The sequence below is a fragment of the Furipterus horrens genome, unplaced genomic scaffold (assembly GCF_987537825.1).
Source record: "Furipterus horrens unplaced genomic scaffold, mFurHor1.1.pri manual_scaffold_10, whole genome shotgun sequence".
NCBI classification, from domain to species: Eukaryota; Metazoa; Chordata; class Mammalia; order Chiroptera; family Furipteridae; genus Furipterus; species Furipterus horrens.
The window spans coordinates 22,376,263-22,394,366 of record NW_028327180.1 but is presented as its reverse complement, the minus strand read 5'-3'; the positions used below and the strand labels follow the sequence as shown (position 1 = coordinate 22,394,366).

At 37.8% G+C, this 18,104-nt stretch overlaps 1 protein-coding gene across 1 annotated transcript; it reads right to left on the bottom strand.

The window, feature by feature from the left end:
- Nucleotides 1-2,936: 2,936 nt before the first annotated feature.
- Nucleotides 2,937-5,375, bottom strand: NPY1R (neuropeptide Y receptor Y1). The gene is made up of 2 exons (XM_090288607.1): nucleotides 4,680-5,375; nucleotides 2,937-4,572 (listed from the first exon to the last, which is right to left on the bottom strand). Exons 1-2 carry the CDS (start codon nucleotides 5,373-5,375, stop codon nucleotides 4,114-4,116), a joined length of 1,155 nt encoding a protein of 384 aa, XP_090144733.1. The 3' UTR covers nucleotides 2,937-4,113.
- Nucleotides 5,376-18,104: the final 12,729 nt, after the last annotated feature.

Sequence of the window (18,104 nt, the reverse complement as noted above, 5' to 3'; positions counted from 1 at the left end):
AACAAACAACTTGTGCTGGCGAGGGTGCAGAGAAATGGGAACCCTGATGCATTGCTGGTGGGAATGCAGACTGGTGCAGCCACTATAAAAAACAGTGTGGAATTTCCTCAAAAAAACTAAAAATGGAACTGCCTTTTGAACCAGCAATTCCATTGCTATGATTATATCCAAAGAATCCTGGAACACCAATTCAAAAGAACCTATGCACTCCAATGTTCATAGCAGCACTATTTACAATAGCCAAGTGCTGAAAACAATCTAAGTGCCCATCTGTAGATGAGTGGATCAAAAAACTGTGGTACATTTACACAATGGAGTTCTATGTAGCAGAAAGAAAGAAGGAACTTCTACCATTTGCAACAACATGGATGGAACTAGAGAGAATTATGCTTAGTGAAATAAGCCAGGCAATGAAAGAAAAATACCTTATGCTATCACCTATTACAGGAAACTAATGAACAATGCAAACAAATGAGCAAAATTGAACCAGAGGTATGTAAACAAGGAGTAGACTAACAGTGACAAGTAGGGAGGAAGAAGAAGAGAAGGGGGTAAGAAGGGGAAGGGTCTAGTCAAAGAGCATGTATAAATGACCCACGGACATGGACAGCTGGGTGGGGACTGACTGTGGGTGAAGGGGTGGGCAGAGTGCGAGGAAGCAATAGGGAAAAAAGTGGGACAACTGTAATAGAAAAACAAACAAACAAATTTTAGTGGGGGGGGGAAGAAAATATAAAGAATGGAAATGCAATTTTAGTGAATATTAGAAGGATAAGGATTTTCCTTCACACTGTATATTTTTCTCCCTATCTGATCCCTTCAGAATTTGGCATTCTGAAGAAGTAAGTAATGACATAAGGTTCTTTGCATAAAACTAATAAGACCAGTTGTTAATAGAGGTTTTCTTGACCAAGACTTTGACTGGAATGTCACACCTCAAAGAGATATGCTTTAGCTCTGGTTGTTACCAAAAAGCCCTGAGGAACTGGGATTGACTTTCAAAGGTAATAAAAGTCCATGAGAAAAAAGACCTGGTGCCTTGGTTGGTTGTGTGGTACACGGCAATCTTTCCAGGGAAGGAATGAAGTTTCTTTCCTGAAAGATGGCTAGAAGGGGCCTTAAGGCACAATGGAAAACCAGACGCACTTGGAAAAGACAGGTGTTTACTACAGGCAAGGCTGAATGGCAGGTAGGTGGCTCAGCTTCTGTGCCCTGAAGGGCAGACTGAAGGTCAGCCTAAATGTTCCTTGCGTAAGTTCCAGCAAAGCAGACTTAAAGATCATAAGTGATCATTTGCTGCTCTTGTTGTGTTTATGCAAATGAACAGGATAAATTAAAAGTGGACTTAATGACAAGAAGGGTAAACTTAAGGAGAAAAATTATGTTGTCTGTACGTATAGGCCTCACTTAAGCCTGTCTGCATCGCTGCCTCCTGAGACTCAACGGTTTGGCTGAACTAAGTGATTGGGTTGGTGAAGAATGGGGTGGTCTGTGAGCTTCATATTAAAACTGGTTTCTCTTTTCTATCCTGATGGCTTGACAGAAAGGACCCAGAGGTCTGACAGGAATGAAACCTAAAATATTCCCCTCAGTCCAAACTAAGTATAGTGGGCAAAAGGGTTTTGGAAAGGTGTGACATGCCTGGCACACCTTCCTCCAAAGAAGCCCTTTTTTTTCCCTAATGTGGAACATTGAAAAATTAATACCTGCCTTTTATCATCTAGTGGTTGTGGATTGAATGATGCCTTCTAACCCTGTTGCCAAATCTGTTGCCCCCAGAATACAAGGATGCCAGCCTGCTAAACCAAGCACGCCGTTGTCCGGGGACAGCCAACTGACCTGGAGTATGCAAGATCTTTCCCTATGTGGGAAGGCCACCCTCCCCTCCACACCCCCACTCTTATTAGGGATTTCTGGAGCCAAGGGTAGGTGGGACAATGACATGCCCAGCTTGAAGCAGTTAGAGGAGCACGAGACCTTCGCCCATTGTCCTTTATAAGATTATAAAGGGTCTTAAGTCTGAGAGGAGGGGATTGTTACTTTTTATTGTTATAAAAAATAATTAATTATTTTTTAAAAAAGAATAATATAGGAAAGGGTGAAGCCAGATAACTTGTATGCATGACCCATGGGCATGGACTAGGGGAGTGGGGCGGATTGCTGGTGGAGCGGGGGTGCTGGGCAGAGGGGAGTAAAGAGGAAAAAACTGGAACTGTTGTAATAATATAATCAATAAAATATACTTAAAAATAAAATGAAAAAATTTTTAAAGTTGGTTTTAGAATTTTTTTTTGTTCAGTTTTAAAAAGTCATTCTTAGGCTATAATTTGAAATCATGTTAACATTCAATGTTAAAGGTTTGCTTGATTTACAAGATGAATCATGCAAGTTTATAAAAGCTTCAAGGTCAAGGTCCTTTTTGCTTAGTTTAGGAAGCAAAATAACATAATAAAAGAGAAAACATCTTGTTAAAGATAAACTTAGTAGCAGGAGTCCAGTAAAATGTCAGGATGTGACATCAATATGCTCACAAATGAGAAAAAAAGGAAATTTAGTCATTATTTATTCATTTGTTTTAGAAATATATATATATTTTAAAACTTCTAAGTAATTGGCACTGTGTTAAACACATTGGGCACAAAGAATCATGTAAAGCAGTCTCTGCCTTCAAGAAGCAAAGGAAGAAGACTGGACCATCAACACTTATGCCACAGTATAGAAAATGTTTCATTCTCAACCAGACATAGGATTCTGTGGGAGCATCATGGGAGCGAAGACATGGAACCAGAAAGAAAGAAGAAAAGAAAATGAAGCTGCAGGGAGACATGAGAGACTCAGAAAAAGCAAAAACAATTTTAATAAGGAAAATGTCTAAGCTTCTAAGATCAACACATTTAATACTTTGTATATACATTACATCAAAGATATGTCTTGTTTGTAAAATATCTTTTCTCCAAATGATTCTGAGGCTCGGTCATGATTACAGGATACATGAAATTGAGTATATTAACATGACATGACTACTCAGGACTCTCTATAGTGCATTATTTAAAAGACTCCAAAAGGTACGCAATTTATACAGGTTAACATGGGCTATATGAAGTGTTTTCAGTTTTTAGGTATTTATTCCTGTGAGCCAGGGTAAACATTCTTTTAACGTTGTACCTTGATGTCCTCTTTTGAAAGACATTGAAAATTAAAAATTATTACTATGTAGGCACTGATGTATGAAAAATACACTTCATGTTTTGTACATTGTAAGCTGGAAATGCATTTCTAATTGCATTTATATTTATATTAGAAAGCTTTACAAACACTGAACAGCTTGTGAAAAATGGAAAACCTCTTGATCATCAGTTCAAATAAATATAACTCAACTATTTGCAGCATTATCAATTTAATTATTAAACTAATTACTTTGAAATCCTTTGGTTTTTGGGTACCAAAATAATACTGGAATTAAGAAACTGCTTTCCTACTTAAATTTATTGGTGGCCCAATTTCCCTGGTATTCACAGCTGAGAAATATTTTTATGTATTGTTACCTTAAGTAATAATTAGGAGCAAATAAAATCTTCTGTTAAATTTTTTTAAAAATTCAAATCACTCCTAAATGACTTTATACTACAGGTATGCAAGACACAGACTCTCTTTTACCTCCACCTCCTAAATTCTATTTTCATGTTGTCACCTCTGTAATAGACTGAAATGATGCCTATAGTTAGTTACATCGGGATCACCCAATCTAGTGACAATCTAATCAGGATGGCTTAATCTAATTAGAGTGTCAGGTGTAGTGCTTCTAAAATTGTTAATAGTAATACTTCAAAGAAATTTTATTCCAATAAATAATATAAAAACTTCTATATTATATGCATAAATTCACAAAAAGCACTTCAAAGATGTGGGGTCAAACCTATTGCCAGAAGATTCCAAAGCCCATTCATTTTGTTCCAAATGTAATTATGACAGTTACAACAAAAGCAGTGGAAAGCAAGACAGGAAAACCTTGGTCTTTCTTCAATGATTTCAACCCCATTCCTTGGTTGAACAGGTAATGAAAGTATTCTGCATGTTGTGCTTTTTTGAAACAGATGTCCGCTGGACCACATGCTACAGCAGTTTCAGATCATTATCATTGTTGTTAATTTTTTTAAATGCGACTGGGCTTGCTTGCTTCAAAGAGGTCTTAGAAACATCCGTGTGCATGGTAGACATGGCTATTGTCTCATAGTCATCATCCCGAGAGCGGAAATCACAGAAGTTAAAGAAGAACTGCAAGTCTCTCTGGAAATTTTTGTTCAGGAACCCATAAAAGATGGGGTTGACGCAGGTGGATATCATCGCCGTGAGGTGGCAGAGCAGGAAGAAGAGATTGTGGTTGCATGTAGAAATGATGTGATGGTTCCAATCGAACACAGTGTTAAAGATGGTGAGAGGCAGCCAGCAGACTGCAAAGGCTACCACAATGGAGAGCAGCATGATGTTGATTCTCTTGGTTTCACTGGACCTGTACTTATTGTCCCTCATCTTGTCCATCATGTTGTTTCTTCTTTTTAAGCGGATATATATCTACAGAAGGAAGGAAAAAATGAGTTCAAATAGAACCACTTATTTAATGTGGAATTATTTGGAAAGAAGGTAAAAATGAAAGTCATGAGAGGAGAGAGTTTTCTTACCTTGAAGTAGCAAATAAATATAAAACAGAGTGGGCCAAAGTACTGCAGCACCAAGAGGACAGTGGTATAAGACAGCCTATCAGAGTCCGACGGAAATATATCAATGCATACGTATTTGTCCTTGAACCCATCAAGTGTGACATTCTGGAGTGGTTCATCAGTCAAGACTTGATAGATCAGGAAGGGTAAAGAAGAAGCCACAGCAAGGAGCCAGATGACAGCAATGGCTACATAAGCATGTCTATTATTTGGTCTCCATCCTCGTGGGTTGATTATCAGCTGATGTCGTTCCACAGCAATGAGAACCAGAGAGAAAATGGACACAGTGATAGAAACACATTGCACAAAGGGATTCAACTTGCACATCGCCTCACCAAAAACCCAGTGGTCCATTATTGTGTAGACAAATGTGAAGGGGAGACACATGATGGCAACGAGCAAGTCGGAGAAGGAAAGATTCACAATCAGGATGTTGGTAACATTTCTCATCTCTTTTTGCTTCAAGATGATTGTGATCAAGGCCAAGTTTCCAGTGACCCCAAGAATTATCACAGCTCCGTAAGCTAGAGCTAATATAAAGATCATGGCCAAGGGCAGATGGCAATGATTCTCAAAAGCCCAAAACTGGGAATTATTTTTTGAAAAATTATAGTACATGGAGTGATTTTCAACCTGGGAATATAATGTTAAATCCATTTTGATTGGTTTGGTTGTTACAGATCACTTTAGACAAATGGATGATATGTTTCTTCAAAGCAGGTCAAATATTCAGCTTATTCTTATTCCCCATATTGGTATCCACTTATCAAAATTATTCTGAATTCTTCATTCCCTTGAACTGAACAATCTGTAAAGAGAAAATGACCAATTGCATTAATAATGTTATTGAGGGCAGGCAAAATGAATTCTGACTCATGCTACTGTTTAAATTGAAGACACTGGAATAGATAAAATGAAATCTGTATAAACATCTTTTTAAAATAGCAGAAACAGTGCAAACATTTTGAAAAAAATCTAAATATCTTTTGCTGGGCTTGTTTACGCAAGACATAGTGGCCTGTAAATTAGTAAGGTGTGTGGAAATCTCATATTCAATGTCTTACATAAACAGCACTATCAGCACATTCCTAAACACTCTAAGAATATGAATGTATAACAAAAATACTTTATGCACAACTTTAAACATAAGGAAAATATATGAAACAAACAAAGCAACAAAACAATAACAAAACTACCCAATCCTTTCTCTTACTATAGAAATGGAAGAAATCTTGTAAAGGCCCAGTTTTAATAATAGGCCCCTCATGAACTGAATTGCTCTTTAAGGTAGACATTATTTAACATAAATATATTCAAAAGGAAATGATTAATACAGTGAAACATCAAACAACTTTGTCATATGAAGGACTGTTGAGGGAACAGAAGATGTTTAATCCAGAAAAAACTTAACAAGTATGGTAATAGATGTCTTTTCATATTTGAGAGAGTAGCATCTGCATAGGGAATTAGGCTTAGAATATTATGTCTAATTACACAAGTTAGAAGTAGAACCAAAGGAAGAATATTATAGTTAAAATTTTTTCACCCCATTATGAAGAATAAATGTTTAGTCAAATGGAATGAACTGCCTGCAAATCTAGCAATTGTCTATACACAAAAGTTAATAGTTACTACATGTAAAGCTTTCAAGTTCTCGCATTTGTGTAGGACAGCTCTGAATTTTTCTAAATATAAGATTATATAAATTTATTAATATGTCAGATGCTTTCAAAATATTTCTAAGGTCCTTATCTTGTAAATATCCTCTAAAAAGTATACAGATACAATGCAGGGATCTAATTTTGGTCATAATTTTGATTTTTCGCAGCATTTTTACCAACAAAACAAATTACAGACCATAGTTTTGTAAAATTAAAAACTCCTGTTTCAAAATTCTCTTATTTATGCTAGATTACTAAGTAAATAAATGAAGTGAGATTTCTTATGTTAATTATCAGGCTATTGTGCCTATGTTAAGAAGGGGAATTTCATTTATTTCTTTCCTTCTCAAGAACAATAAAGGAAATCATGCAGATTTACTTACAATGAAAGGGAGATGAGACATTTAATGAACCAACAACATGTTTGCATTTTAACTGGTGTCTCTAATGAAACTTCCCTTGAATTTTTTTGCTTTCTAGAATGTAGACGGTTTTTTATTATACAACCAAAACTTGAATTTATAAGACAAAAAGAATAAAATCAAGGTTGCTAACATGGAGTGAGAACAAAAGTATTAAGACTGGGCATGGTAGTAGAATGACGTCAAGTGTGAGTGTTGTTAGAAATACAGTTTTCCTCTCCTCTATGCAACATCCTGTAATGACTCCTAAACTTACATGGTAATCACCCTTTTTCTCTCAAGAATACCAAAGGCAGAGAGAATTATCAATGTCTCCAGGTTTCTAAAAACAAACCTGGAAGGAACAAGTAATCTAAAACTTCTTTGGAAATTTCTCGCTTAAGTTTTCAAGACAAATTTGCATCATACTTCATATGCAGGTTTTTATCATGATATTTAACATTATTTACCAGATAACTGTGAGATTTCCCTCATTATTAAGAGTAAAAACATAGCAGAATAGGAAAGTATATCCTCTTTATTCTATGACTTCTCATGGCTCCTTGTCACCAGTTACCACCAGGGGAATAAATGCTCAGGTATGAGATTTGGACTATTGACTACATGCCTCAGCTTGACGCTTGAAGACCTCTCCATTACACTTTCTTCTGCCTTTCATTCTTTGCTCTAATAACCCCACGGTGAACGCTCTGTCCCAGGTAGGCCAGTCCCTTCACTGTCCACCAATGCACTTGTCCTGCTTTAACATCTGCACCTTCGCCCCTGCCATTTCTTCTTGCAGGTGTTCTGTCTCATCACCAATCCAAATTCTACCCACTTTTCAAAGCACCATTTAATCCCTCAAATCTTAACTGGCTCCTCTCAGTTTTAATATAACCTCTCTAAGGTAGGTACTGTGTATACCTCATAGTACCTAGCAAATATTAGATTTAGAATAAAGATGTGTTGACTGACATAGAAGATGCATGGTTGGAATAGCAGATTCTTCTGTGAATTAGTCTTGACATCAGCAGCTGAATTCTATCCTAGTCCTTCTACATGCAAAGCGAATGCTAATTTAATAGATTTGTTATTGGGTCAGGTATGTAGGAAAAAAATGTTCCACTTCGGGTTAAAAAAGAAATTGTTTATGCAAGAAAATTCATTTTCCAATAAATACTTACTGAACACTGACTTTGTGTCAGGCATGGTTTTAGAGGGGACAGTTGTGCCATTCTCTTTGAGCTTCTAGGTTTGGGAGCAGAGAAAGACATAAATAAATAAAGCAGAGAGTATGCCAGATGATAGCAAGTGCTACGGAGAAAACTAATGCCAGGAAGGGGAGCTAGGATTGTTAGGGGTTGCCATTCATTCCTGGGTGGTAGGAAAGGCCTCTACCTGCCTGAGGGGATGTCAGTTAAGATGATGGTAGTGAGTGAGGAGGCCATGCAGAGATCTCAGGGACTGCATCCCAAGTGGACAGAATATAAAATCCTTAAGGCTGGAGTGTACCTGGTGTGCTGAACAGCATCGGAAAAGGTAAACAAAGGCGGAGCAGACTGTGTAGGGCCTTGTTCTATGGAACAGTCTGACTTTCCCTCTGAGCAAGATGAGGAGTCACTGGAGAGTCTCTGGTAAAAGATGAAGTTACATGACTTGTTTTAAAATGTTTACTCTAGCTGCTGTTTTCAACAGACTTCAGAACAGGAAAGAAAAGAAGTAGGGAGATTCAAAGATGCTGGTGCATTAATCCAAGTGAGATAATGAAGGTGCAGACCAAGGTTGCAGCGGAAAGGAAAAATGGAAATTTTGCATCCACTTATTTTGACAAAATATGATATATATGAAAATTAATGCAAACATTTATTAAATTATTACAATGTATGGGCTACAAAGATAGTCTTCTTGCAGATCAGTTTAGGTAAATATACTGAAACTGTACTCTAATAGCTTTGAAATTATATATGATAGACATTTCCTATCAGGAATAGCAGTGTTCCTATTAAGAAGTTAGCTCAGCTATAGAGAAAATGTGAACTAATTTTTAAAGTATTTGCAAGCCTCTTTTGCTAAGTGTATTGCTGGGTAGTCACTCCAGTTGGGTAAAACAGTTACCCATTAGATAAAATGTATATGTTTTCAGCTTACATTAGTATAATTTCAGGACAGTAATTGTCAGAAAGCAACAATACTAAGAGGGAAAGAATTCACATGCATTTATCTTTACAAAGTAAAATCATTTATTATTCCAATATATGTTTCTAAAATAAGGTATGCAACTACAGACACTGCAAAAATTAAAGATCATTATATCTCATTATAGCTGTCCTATACATTTATAGACAAAATAGAGACACTGCATACATCACCAGTTGGGAAATTAGTCCCTTTCCAAACAGACATTTCCTACTCCTTTCCAATTAGAACACTGGCCTTTCCCCACTTGCTGTTCTTAGTAATGTTACTATCAGAAAACACAGCTTCTGTATTCCATAGCCTGCTGCAGATAAAAAATTTTATATACTCAGAATTGGCTGTTCACCTCACTTATTTTGGAAAAGAAATGTCAAGTCTTGTTACATGCAGCCTCCCCAAGTTACTGCCAATGTATCTCCATGAGTTACCTATTCCTGGCTCCTTCCTCTCCAAGGAAGGCTTGTTCAAAAGACAGCCTCCTTAAAACAATAAGGAAGGCTAACAAAGTCAGAGTCACTCAAAAGAGCTCTGATCTGTAGTCAAGGGTGGGAAACTGGGCTGATAGCTTTCTGCTCTCTTGCTTCACCAGGGAGGCAGCCTGCAGTCTTGGAACTGGCAGCTGCTGTTTCTCCATCCTGTCCAAGCAGAGAGAGACAGACAAGCTCTGCACTTACGGGTTCACGTGTGCCACTTATGCTTTCTCCTAGGATCCAGGTGGGCATGGCAAATCTGAGGGCTCTTAAAAAAGGGGGGGGGATGTGAAGTCACACTCCCTCTCTCTCCTCCCCTACGATTTTACTGTGCAGCGTGCGTAGGCGCCCACAGTTTTCATATTCTGTAACTACGGTGAACTGCCCCAAATTCGCCTCATTCCTAACCCCACCATCTATTGCCATCCATCTATCAGGGTACATCTCTACCTATGATGATGAGAGACTGGCAAAACGGAAAACCATCCAAACCAACCAAAAACAAACAAGCAGAGCCCAAACTCGGTCAGTTCTCTTTGGCTCAAAATCAGTCCTTAAAACATTCGCCTCTCCCCCCAGTCTGCCTGGGGACCCCAGAAGACTCTTAAACCACCTCCACTCAATCTTCTAGCCCAGCTAGGCTACCAGCATCTCTGTTCTAAAAGAAGCTAAAGTGTTAGATGATTAAAACTGGGAAATGGGGGTAGAGGGCTCAGGGTATCTACCAGGGCGCAGCCACAGGCTGGGAGAGCCCAGCCCAGGGGGATGAGGCTCGATTCCAGCCCAGCCGCGGAGACCCACGAGTGTCCCAGGAGGCCACGTCTGCGCTGGGGTCCGGGGCCTCGGGAACTGGCGGGGACCTCCGCCTGACACGTGCCGAAAGAAGAGGATGGAAGCTGTGGACCCGCCAAGCCCACCCTGCCCAGGCCATCCTAGTACTGGCTCCTCCGCGAAAACTCCAGCCAGCTCCAGGAAAATGCGGCAGATGAGCAAGGTGAGAAGACCACCTAGGCGCCCCCCCCCCCTCCCCTTGGCTTTCTTAGGAGAACCTGAGGGGATGAGAACTCGAATCCTGTCCAGAAATCCTCAGGGAGCCCGGCGTGCGGATGCCGCAGGTCCCGGTCACCAACGTCCCCGCAGCCCAAGGCTGGAGTCCTGGAATTGTCCGATTATTCGAAGCGCCTTGCGACCTGCCGGCACGGGGATCTGAACAAAAAGGCTGACTCCTGGCTCCACCTCAGCCCCCTGGCGCCAGTTTTAGGCTCTCGTATATTTTCTCTTCCTCTCTCAACCTTCACTCCTTCAATGAGTAATTTCTCAAAAGTCCCTTAACAAGGTGTGAACTTGAAACTTACCCTCCGTTGGATTCGTCTTTTTTGCCCGGAAAGGGTGGCCATGGAAGGGAGCGGGGAGAAGAGGAAAGGACCGCTGGTATTTCTCCTGTTCAAATCCTAAAGATTGATGAAGATAAGCAGAGACGCCCCTTAAAGCCGAACTCCACCTCATCCCCGGATCACGTGACGCGCCCCAAGAGTCGCGCCCGGAGCTCCCCCCACGAACACCTCACCTTGGCTATACACCTCGGGGGTGCGTTGCCTAGTCATCCTGGAAAGACATGGAATTGAATCTACACATTGTTGGACCCGGACTCGCGCTACAGCAGAAAGTAAGCACTCCTGCACACAGCCCTTGACTCCGCGGAGGCCAGGCAATTTTACAAGGCTTTTTAAAAGTCAGTGCCACTGTGTTCTTTGTTTGCGGGTCAGCGCCACCTTGTGGCCGAAGTTATACCCCTCCCAAAACCTGGAGCGAAAGCCCGACTGAAGAACGGAAGGGGCTGTTGTTTATGGGAAGAGGAATTCACAGCGACCCATGCCACTATATGTTTCTTGTTTCCTCTTGTGACGTTCAAATCTTTTTTATGCCGGTGACCACTTTTTTTCCCCTCGTTTGAAATGTGAAGAAGACCTTTATAAAACAAAAGAAGCGAGTCGAATGGAGAGCCTGACCTTTTAGTCCTCCTTTTCACTGAGAAATGCATTAAGTCAGATTTGTTCCCAGCGCCTGGATGCTTTTTTTTTTTTTTTTTTTTTTTTAGGGGGAGTACAATGAACGGAACATTTCTCTGGTGGTCAAAGTTAATGACTTTTCCTTGGTGCCTACTCTATCTACTACTGTACTGAACATTATGAAGAAAAGACCTGGAAGGTACGCAGACTACTGATGATGCAAAACCATAGTGGTGCTGGATGATTCAGGCTAATTAATGATCTGCTGATCTCAGATATTTCACAGAGTTTTAGTCTACTTTGAAATGCCAAAGTTGTGTAACCCACACACAAAAAAATTATTTACTGATGCAGATGAACAAGACTTCTTCCAAATCAAACTGTCAAAAAATAAAGTCTTCCTAATAAAGATATAGGTCACTGCCTAGGGGATGTATAAAAGATTTTATTACATAACTATGATTGCGTTCTATCTTCAAAACTGAAAATAACAAAATTCCAAGAGAAATGTAATCGCTTGAAATTTACATTGTTTAGTGTTCCCCTTGTTGTTAGGCTGAATAAACACTATTTAAACCTCCATATAAGCCATAGCTCATTTATTTATATAGTCAGAAATGCCTACAATCTCTCCTTTTCATTACAGGAAAGTTTTTTCATTGATATTTGTCATTAGACATTTTTATATAATTGGAAAGCGATATGATCAAGATATGATTATGTAACAAATGTACTTACTATAGTAATAGATATGAGCATACTTTAAATATGTCCCATTAATAAACAGTGAAATAACATATATATTTTTCCTTTTCTCTTCTTTCTTTAACCAATGATGAAAATTAAGGCATAATTTAGGGCTTTCAATTCTTTTAAAGAGCAATTACTCATTTATGTCTCCACTCCATTTGCTTAAGTCACATACTGTTCTTAAAAGCAAGTTGATCCCAAAGTTGTAATCATCAAATTGGCTATTTTTAGCCTGCTGCAAGAATTACAAGTGAAACAATTTAATTCTCTATAAAAAAAAACACGTTTTATTGAACATTTTTGCTATATCAGCAAATATTTTAGACTTGAGAACATAATTTGGATGCATTAGATACTTTCCTTTCTGTATTTTCCAAGAATGCTAATAAATGCATCTCTGCAAGAATGCCTGAACTACTGTGGCCATTGTATTTTGTCACCTTACAAACTTAATTTTTATAAAGTGTCCCCATTAAGGAAAATTTATAAAACTGTATTCTTGAGATAGTCATATCAAATACCAATCTTTGAAAGATCATTGCTTTCAAATACTTCTTCTATGTCAAATTTTGTGGTACAAAGAGAAATAATTTTGCAACAGTAAAATTATTTAATGCTTTAGGAATATCATTTACTAAGTGCTTCTTCCGAAGTGTAAAATAGAAAAATAAAGCATAGTATAACCACTAAATATAATGTAAGATTTTCTTATAATGTAATCTTGGAAAGTTTGAAATGAAGCAGTCTGAGTTTCTCAGAAGATATGGGTCAAAGGGTAATCTGAGTTCCTCAAAAGATGTGTTAAAGAGAAGATATGAATGAAGTAAAGATCATTTCTTTTTCTACTCTGAGGTGAACAATCAGTCACATACTTTCCTATTTGGGACTCAAACTAGATAAAAACCTTTGCTAGGGAGAGAGAATTTTTTGCATTTTTGTGTGTATTTCCCTCTGAAATTTCATAACAGTCTGACCTATAAACCATGAGTAGGAGAATTAAATTAATGACCTATCTTCATGTTCTCTTGGGCAAACCATCTTGTTCTGTCATTTAAACAGAGATAGGATCTACTCATTGAATCTGTGTAGATCTTAGTTTTATCTTTAAAAAATGGAACATTTTTATGGGCTTACCCTTTAAATTCCAAGATTCAGTAATTGTCTAGATAAAAGTGTGCCACTATACTTGGTACAATAATTTATCCACTGTAATTACTTTATTTATCTCCTGGTGAATCTGTGCTGGAATGGGAAGGTTCCTGAAATGCTATTAGAGCTTGATAGACAAAAATTACAACAAATTATCATTTAGAAAAATCTTGATAGACATTAACACTACATGTAACTGGAAAACTAGAATGTAGATGATACTAACAAGGGAGCAATTCCATGCTTCATGTTGGTGAATCAGTTCACATTCTGTGAATTAAGTAGATTCCACTTTTTTCTTCCTCCTCTGACTTCCCTACTTCATTTCTTTAAATCTGTGATGCCACAAATTGTAAGCTGCGATGTTATTTTATCCACCACCAAGAAAGGAAAAGATGCTTCCAGTAAAGCAGTGGCATACAATTAATTGTAAATGAATCTCAAAGGTAGAGTATTAAAACATTAAATAAAAAATCCTCATCTTAGAATCTGTGAAATGTAGTTGGTAAAGAGTTTAACGAAATTGCTTTGTACAAGCAGTTAGTATAGTCGCTTAACTCAATTGTCTTTGAGAATTAACTAGCAGAAACAAATAACAGTTTAGTTAAAATCTTAGTATACCAGTATATAGACAAACAATTCAATGAACTCCCTAGTGTAGAAGACACCAAATGCTACTTGTGTATTTGTTCTTGATTTGAAATAAGAATGCACTTCAAGAAAGTTCTCATTTGGTTACTTAGGCTACAAATTTAGAGCATTTGTTTTAAAACTGTCAGAATAAGTCTCTAGAGGACTAGGATCTTAAAAATTACTTAGTAAATATCCAAACATTTTCCTGCAGATCTCATTTTGTTAAACACCCTTTAGACAGTCAACAAAAGTATATGCTATTTTACACAGGTGTAGTGTTTTGTTGCGTGCCCAATGAAAAGACCTTGGGCATTTTTACTATTGATTTTTTTTGTAATTATAATTATTTCCTTCGTATCTCTTTTCAAAGAGATGGAGTAGAAAAAGTATAAGTGCTACCACTGAATCTTCCATCACCTATGACAAGCATCTCTAACTGTTCACCTTGCTCACTCCCATGCCCCACCCCACTCTCACTTCTGGGATCTCAGGCTTAGCATCAGACCTGTTCACAAAACAGCACTTCCTGAGATAGGGCAATTTCTCCCAAAGACAATAAAAAGATTCCTTATGAGCACCTAGATAATATCACAAACAGGCACATAAGTGGTACAACGTGTTCCCGGGTATCACTTCTCTTAAGAAAGTATCCTTTCTTCATTCCTTTGTTTAAGGTCTAGCTGCTGCTTTCCTTTCCCAAGATATATAAATCTAGAAAGAAAATAAATATCCAAGGATGGCGTGTGGTATAACCCGACTCTTCTCAACCGTGAAACTACTTAGCTACCACTCCCTGCTAGCATAGCATGTAGGGGAAGTTGCACAGATTATTGCAACTACAATTTCAAAACCTTAGGAGAGCCTTACATAATACCTTGAAATTCTTGGGCTTGGGTGATTCCCAATTCCTCTTCTCTAAGAAGGTGTTTCAAATTGTCACCACTTTCCTCCAGCCTCCTACCTCATACCCTTAGTCTCAACAGACTCCTCCTTCCTTCTAAAGTGAGTCTAAGCCACAGGGTATTTACTCCCTAACTTTCACGTTCCTCAATTGGGCAGCGATCCTCCAGCACAGCTGTTGCAGACCCCGGACTTTGATTTATTTTAACCCACTGAGTTTTGCCAGCTGGCACCCCAAACATCATGTGACAGAGACAAGTCATCACCGTTGTGCTCTCCCTTTCAATCTATAAACATAAAATCTACATTGTTTTATTCTACTAAGTTTTGGGGAGTTTTTTTAAAAAAAATAACATAACTATAACACCTGATAATTCAATAATCCAGTTTTCTTGGCTTAACACCAAAATAAAAACAAAACCAAAAACTGCTCACTTGTTTTCACTGTAACTCCCTCATTCGTGTCATAGCTTCTCTGGCTGCCTTCTCGTTCCGGGTAATTCCTCCAAGAATAAGGTACGTTTATTTCCTTCTCGTTTGCGCCTCAAATATGGCCCACCTGAAACCACTTCTGCCTGGGACATCAATGACTGACGCCAGGAGACATGATTCAGACTTGACTCCACTTGTTCTTTCTGTTGTATTTCACTTCTTTAAGCATCCTAGCCTCCTGGCATCTTTTTTTCTTGTGACGTCACTACTCTGCACTGTAGACTTCTCTTTCCTTACTGGCTGTTCCTCAGCTTTCTACCCTGGGATCAGATGTTTCCATCAATCTCTTCAGTGTTTTTTTTCCTTATGGTCCTTTTACATAAATGAACCAGAGATGGCTCCCATGTATTAGCCTAAAATGGTCCTCATACTGTTCATTTCTTCACAGCAGGCTCGGACTATCGGCCCAAAGCCAGACAGCACCAAAGTCAAATAATTCTCACACATCTAATTGCTTTAAACGTAGTACAAATAAATATATTTAGCCAGTTAGAGCCTACCTACTTAACATAGCCAAAGATAAGACAAATCCTGTAGCCATAAAAGACACCAATCTGCTGCTGCTCGTTGGAGCAATCTGAACCAAATCTACCTGCCTTGCTGTTTAGCGACTTCACCTAGATATGTAAGTTTCCTCTCTATTTTCTCCTTCTCCCCTAAGAGCCCCCTTGTTCTACCCCCTTCTGGTGGTAGCCCCACACTGTGGACTCTGGAAAGTCTTTCTGGGAGACACTGCCCCTGTCGTGCAACCCAGTCCAAGACCACCCAAATAAAGTTTGTGTATTACTGCCTTTGGTGGTCCTGTCCCTTCTTTGACCCTGAATTGCCCAAATTTACTGGAGATCTCATTTTTAATCTTCTTTTATTTTTCACTCTTAGTGTATAATCACAACTTCTGCCATCAATTGCATGCTTGTATGCTCCTAATCCTAAGTCTCTTAAATTCAGATCTCTCTCACATTTTCTTGGAAATGTGCTTCTCAGATAGTGGGCTAGGTTGCAATTATTGTCATGATCTACACCCCCAAACCCCAATCTAAGCATTTTCCCCAGTGTTTCCCTCTCTAAAATTCAATTGGGCACAGATTTCCATTCATTTTACTCCCTAAATATTTCTGAAATGTATTCCTTCACATCCTTCAAGCTCTACTTATTTCTCTACTAAATGATCTCTCTGCCACTAGCTGTTCTCACAGCAATCTATTCTTATCATTTCCCAGTTTTAATCATCTAGTTGCTCTCCAGGTCCTGCAAGTACAACAGTGTCCTTTTTAACCAACATTTTTAGTATCATTGTCCACCACTTATCACACACTTCAGTCCTACTGAATTCCGTGCACTTCTCTGAATGTTACACACTCTATCTCACCTTCACTCTTTCCTCACTTCTTACCTGCCCATCCCCTCCATCTCACCAATTCTTCATATTTTAGCTCAACTAACTCCTCAACTATGGAGCCCTCTCTTATATCTTTCCATCTCTTCAGATACCTCATAAGTTGAGTTTGTCTTATTTCTATTTCTACAGCACTCTAAGAATATTTCTAACACAGAATTTATCACACTATATTGTAATTTATTTTTTATTTTCCCTGACCTACAACTATACTGTGGTCACTGAAAGGCAGTAACTACTTTTTTCACCTCTTTAAACTTAAAGCCTAGAATAATGTCTGACATATCATAAAATATTGAAAAGATGTTGTTGAAGGGATGAAGAACAAGAAATAAGGCAGGATTACATAAATTATGATGATCACAAATCAAGACCAATTGTTCATCTCAAACATTTAAAATATGTCTTTGGAATTTTAGCTATGATGGATTATTGCTATTTGTATATATACACATAACACTGGTATACATGTATACATTTTATCCATCTACAGGCTTATTATTGTACTTCTTTTGATGATTCTTCTCATATTTGTAGATTTTCTTATGTGTTGATTCTGCTTTCACCATTAAGTGTAAGCTCAAACAATGGAACCTACTATCTTTGAAAATGTATAAGAGAAGACATCTCATATATTTTTCTACCTGCTGAATAATACATGTTTAAAGCTGAATTACCTGTGAGAATAAGAGTAAGAACGTGGAAACAGATGCACTTTTGAAGAGCATATTATTCAACCATCTCATCTTTTGATTTTGGGCTTATGCTTTGAAAAGTTCTCTAAATATTCTTTTTAAAGACTATTAAAAATGACATACTAAAAATAGATAAACTCTTTCATTTCTACTTAAAGAGAGCAAAGTTATAGTTAGACTTACAACTGATTTTTAAAAATTAACCATGAAAAAATAGCTAAAAACCAAAAATTTATATTTAAAAAACAATATTGGGGGGATACTTATCAACAACAGTACTTTTTGTGAGGAGTTTTGATCCAAAAAAAAGATATATATATATATATATACACACACACACACACACACACACACACATTTATACAGACTAAATATTGATTTACATGGTACAATGTTATTTTTCCAAAGAAATCCATGTTCTCTTCTTCTATATATTTTGTATTGAAAATTTAAAAATAATAAAATTAGATAAAGAATGATTTGTTAATCTCTAAGATACCCACAACTATGTAAAGGAAGAAATCAAATATGATTATAGTTACAGGTGCAGGTAAAAGAATGTGACAGTATTAATGGCAAACTCAGCAGTATTTTTTTTCTTCTTCTTTTTCCTAATATGGAGAGGAGACAAATA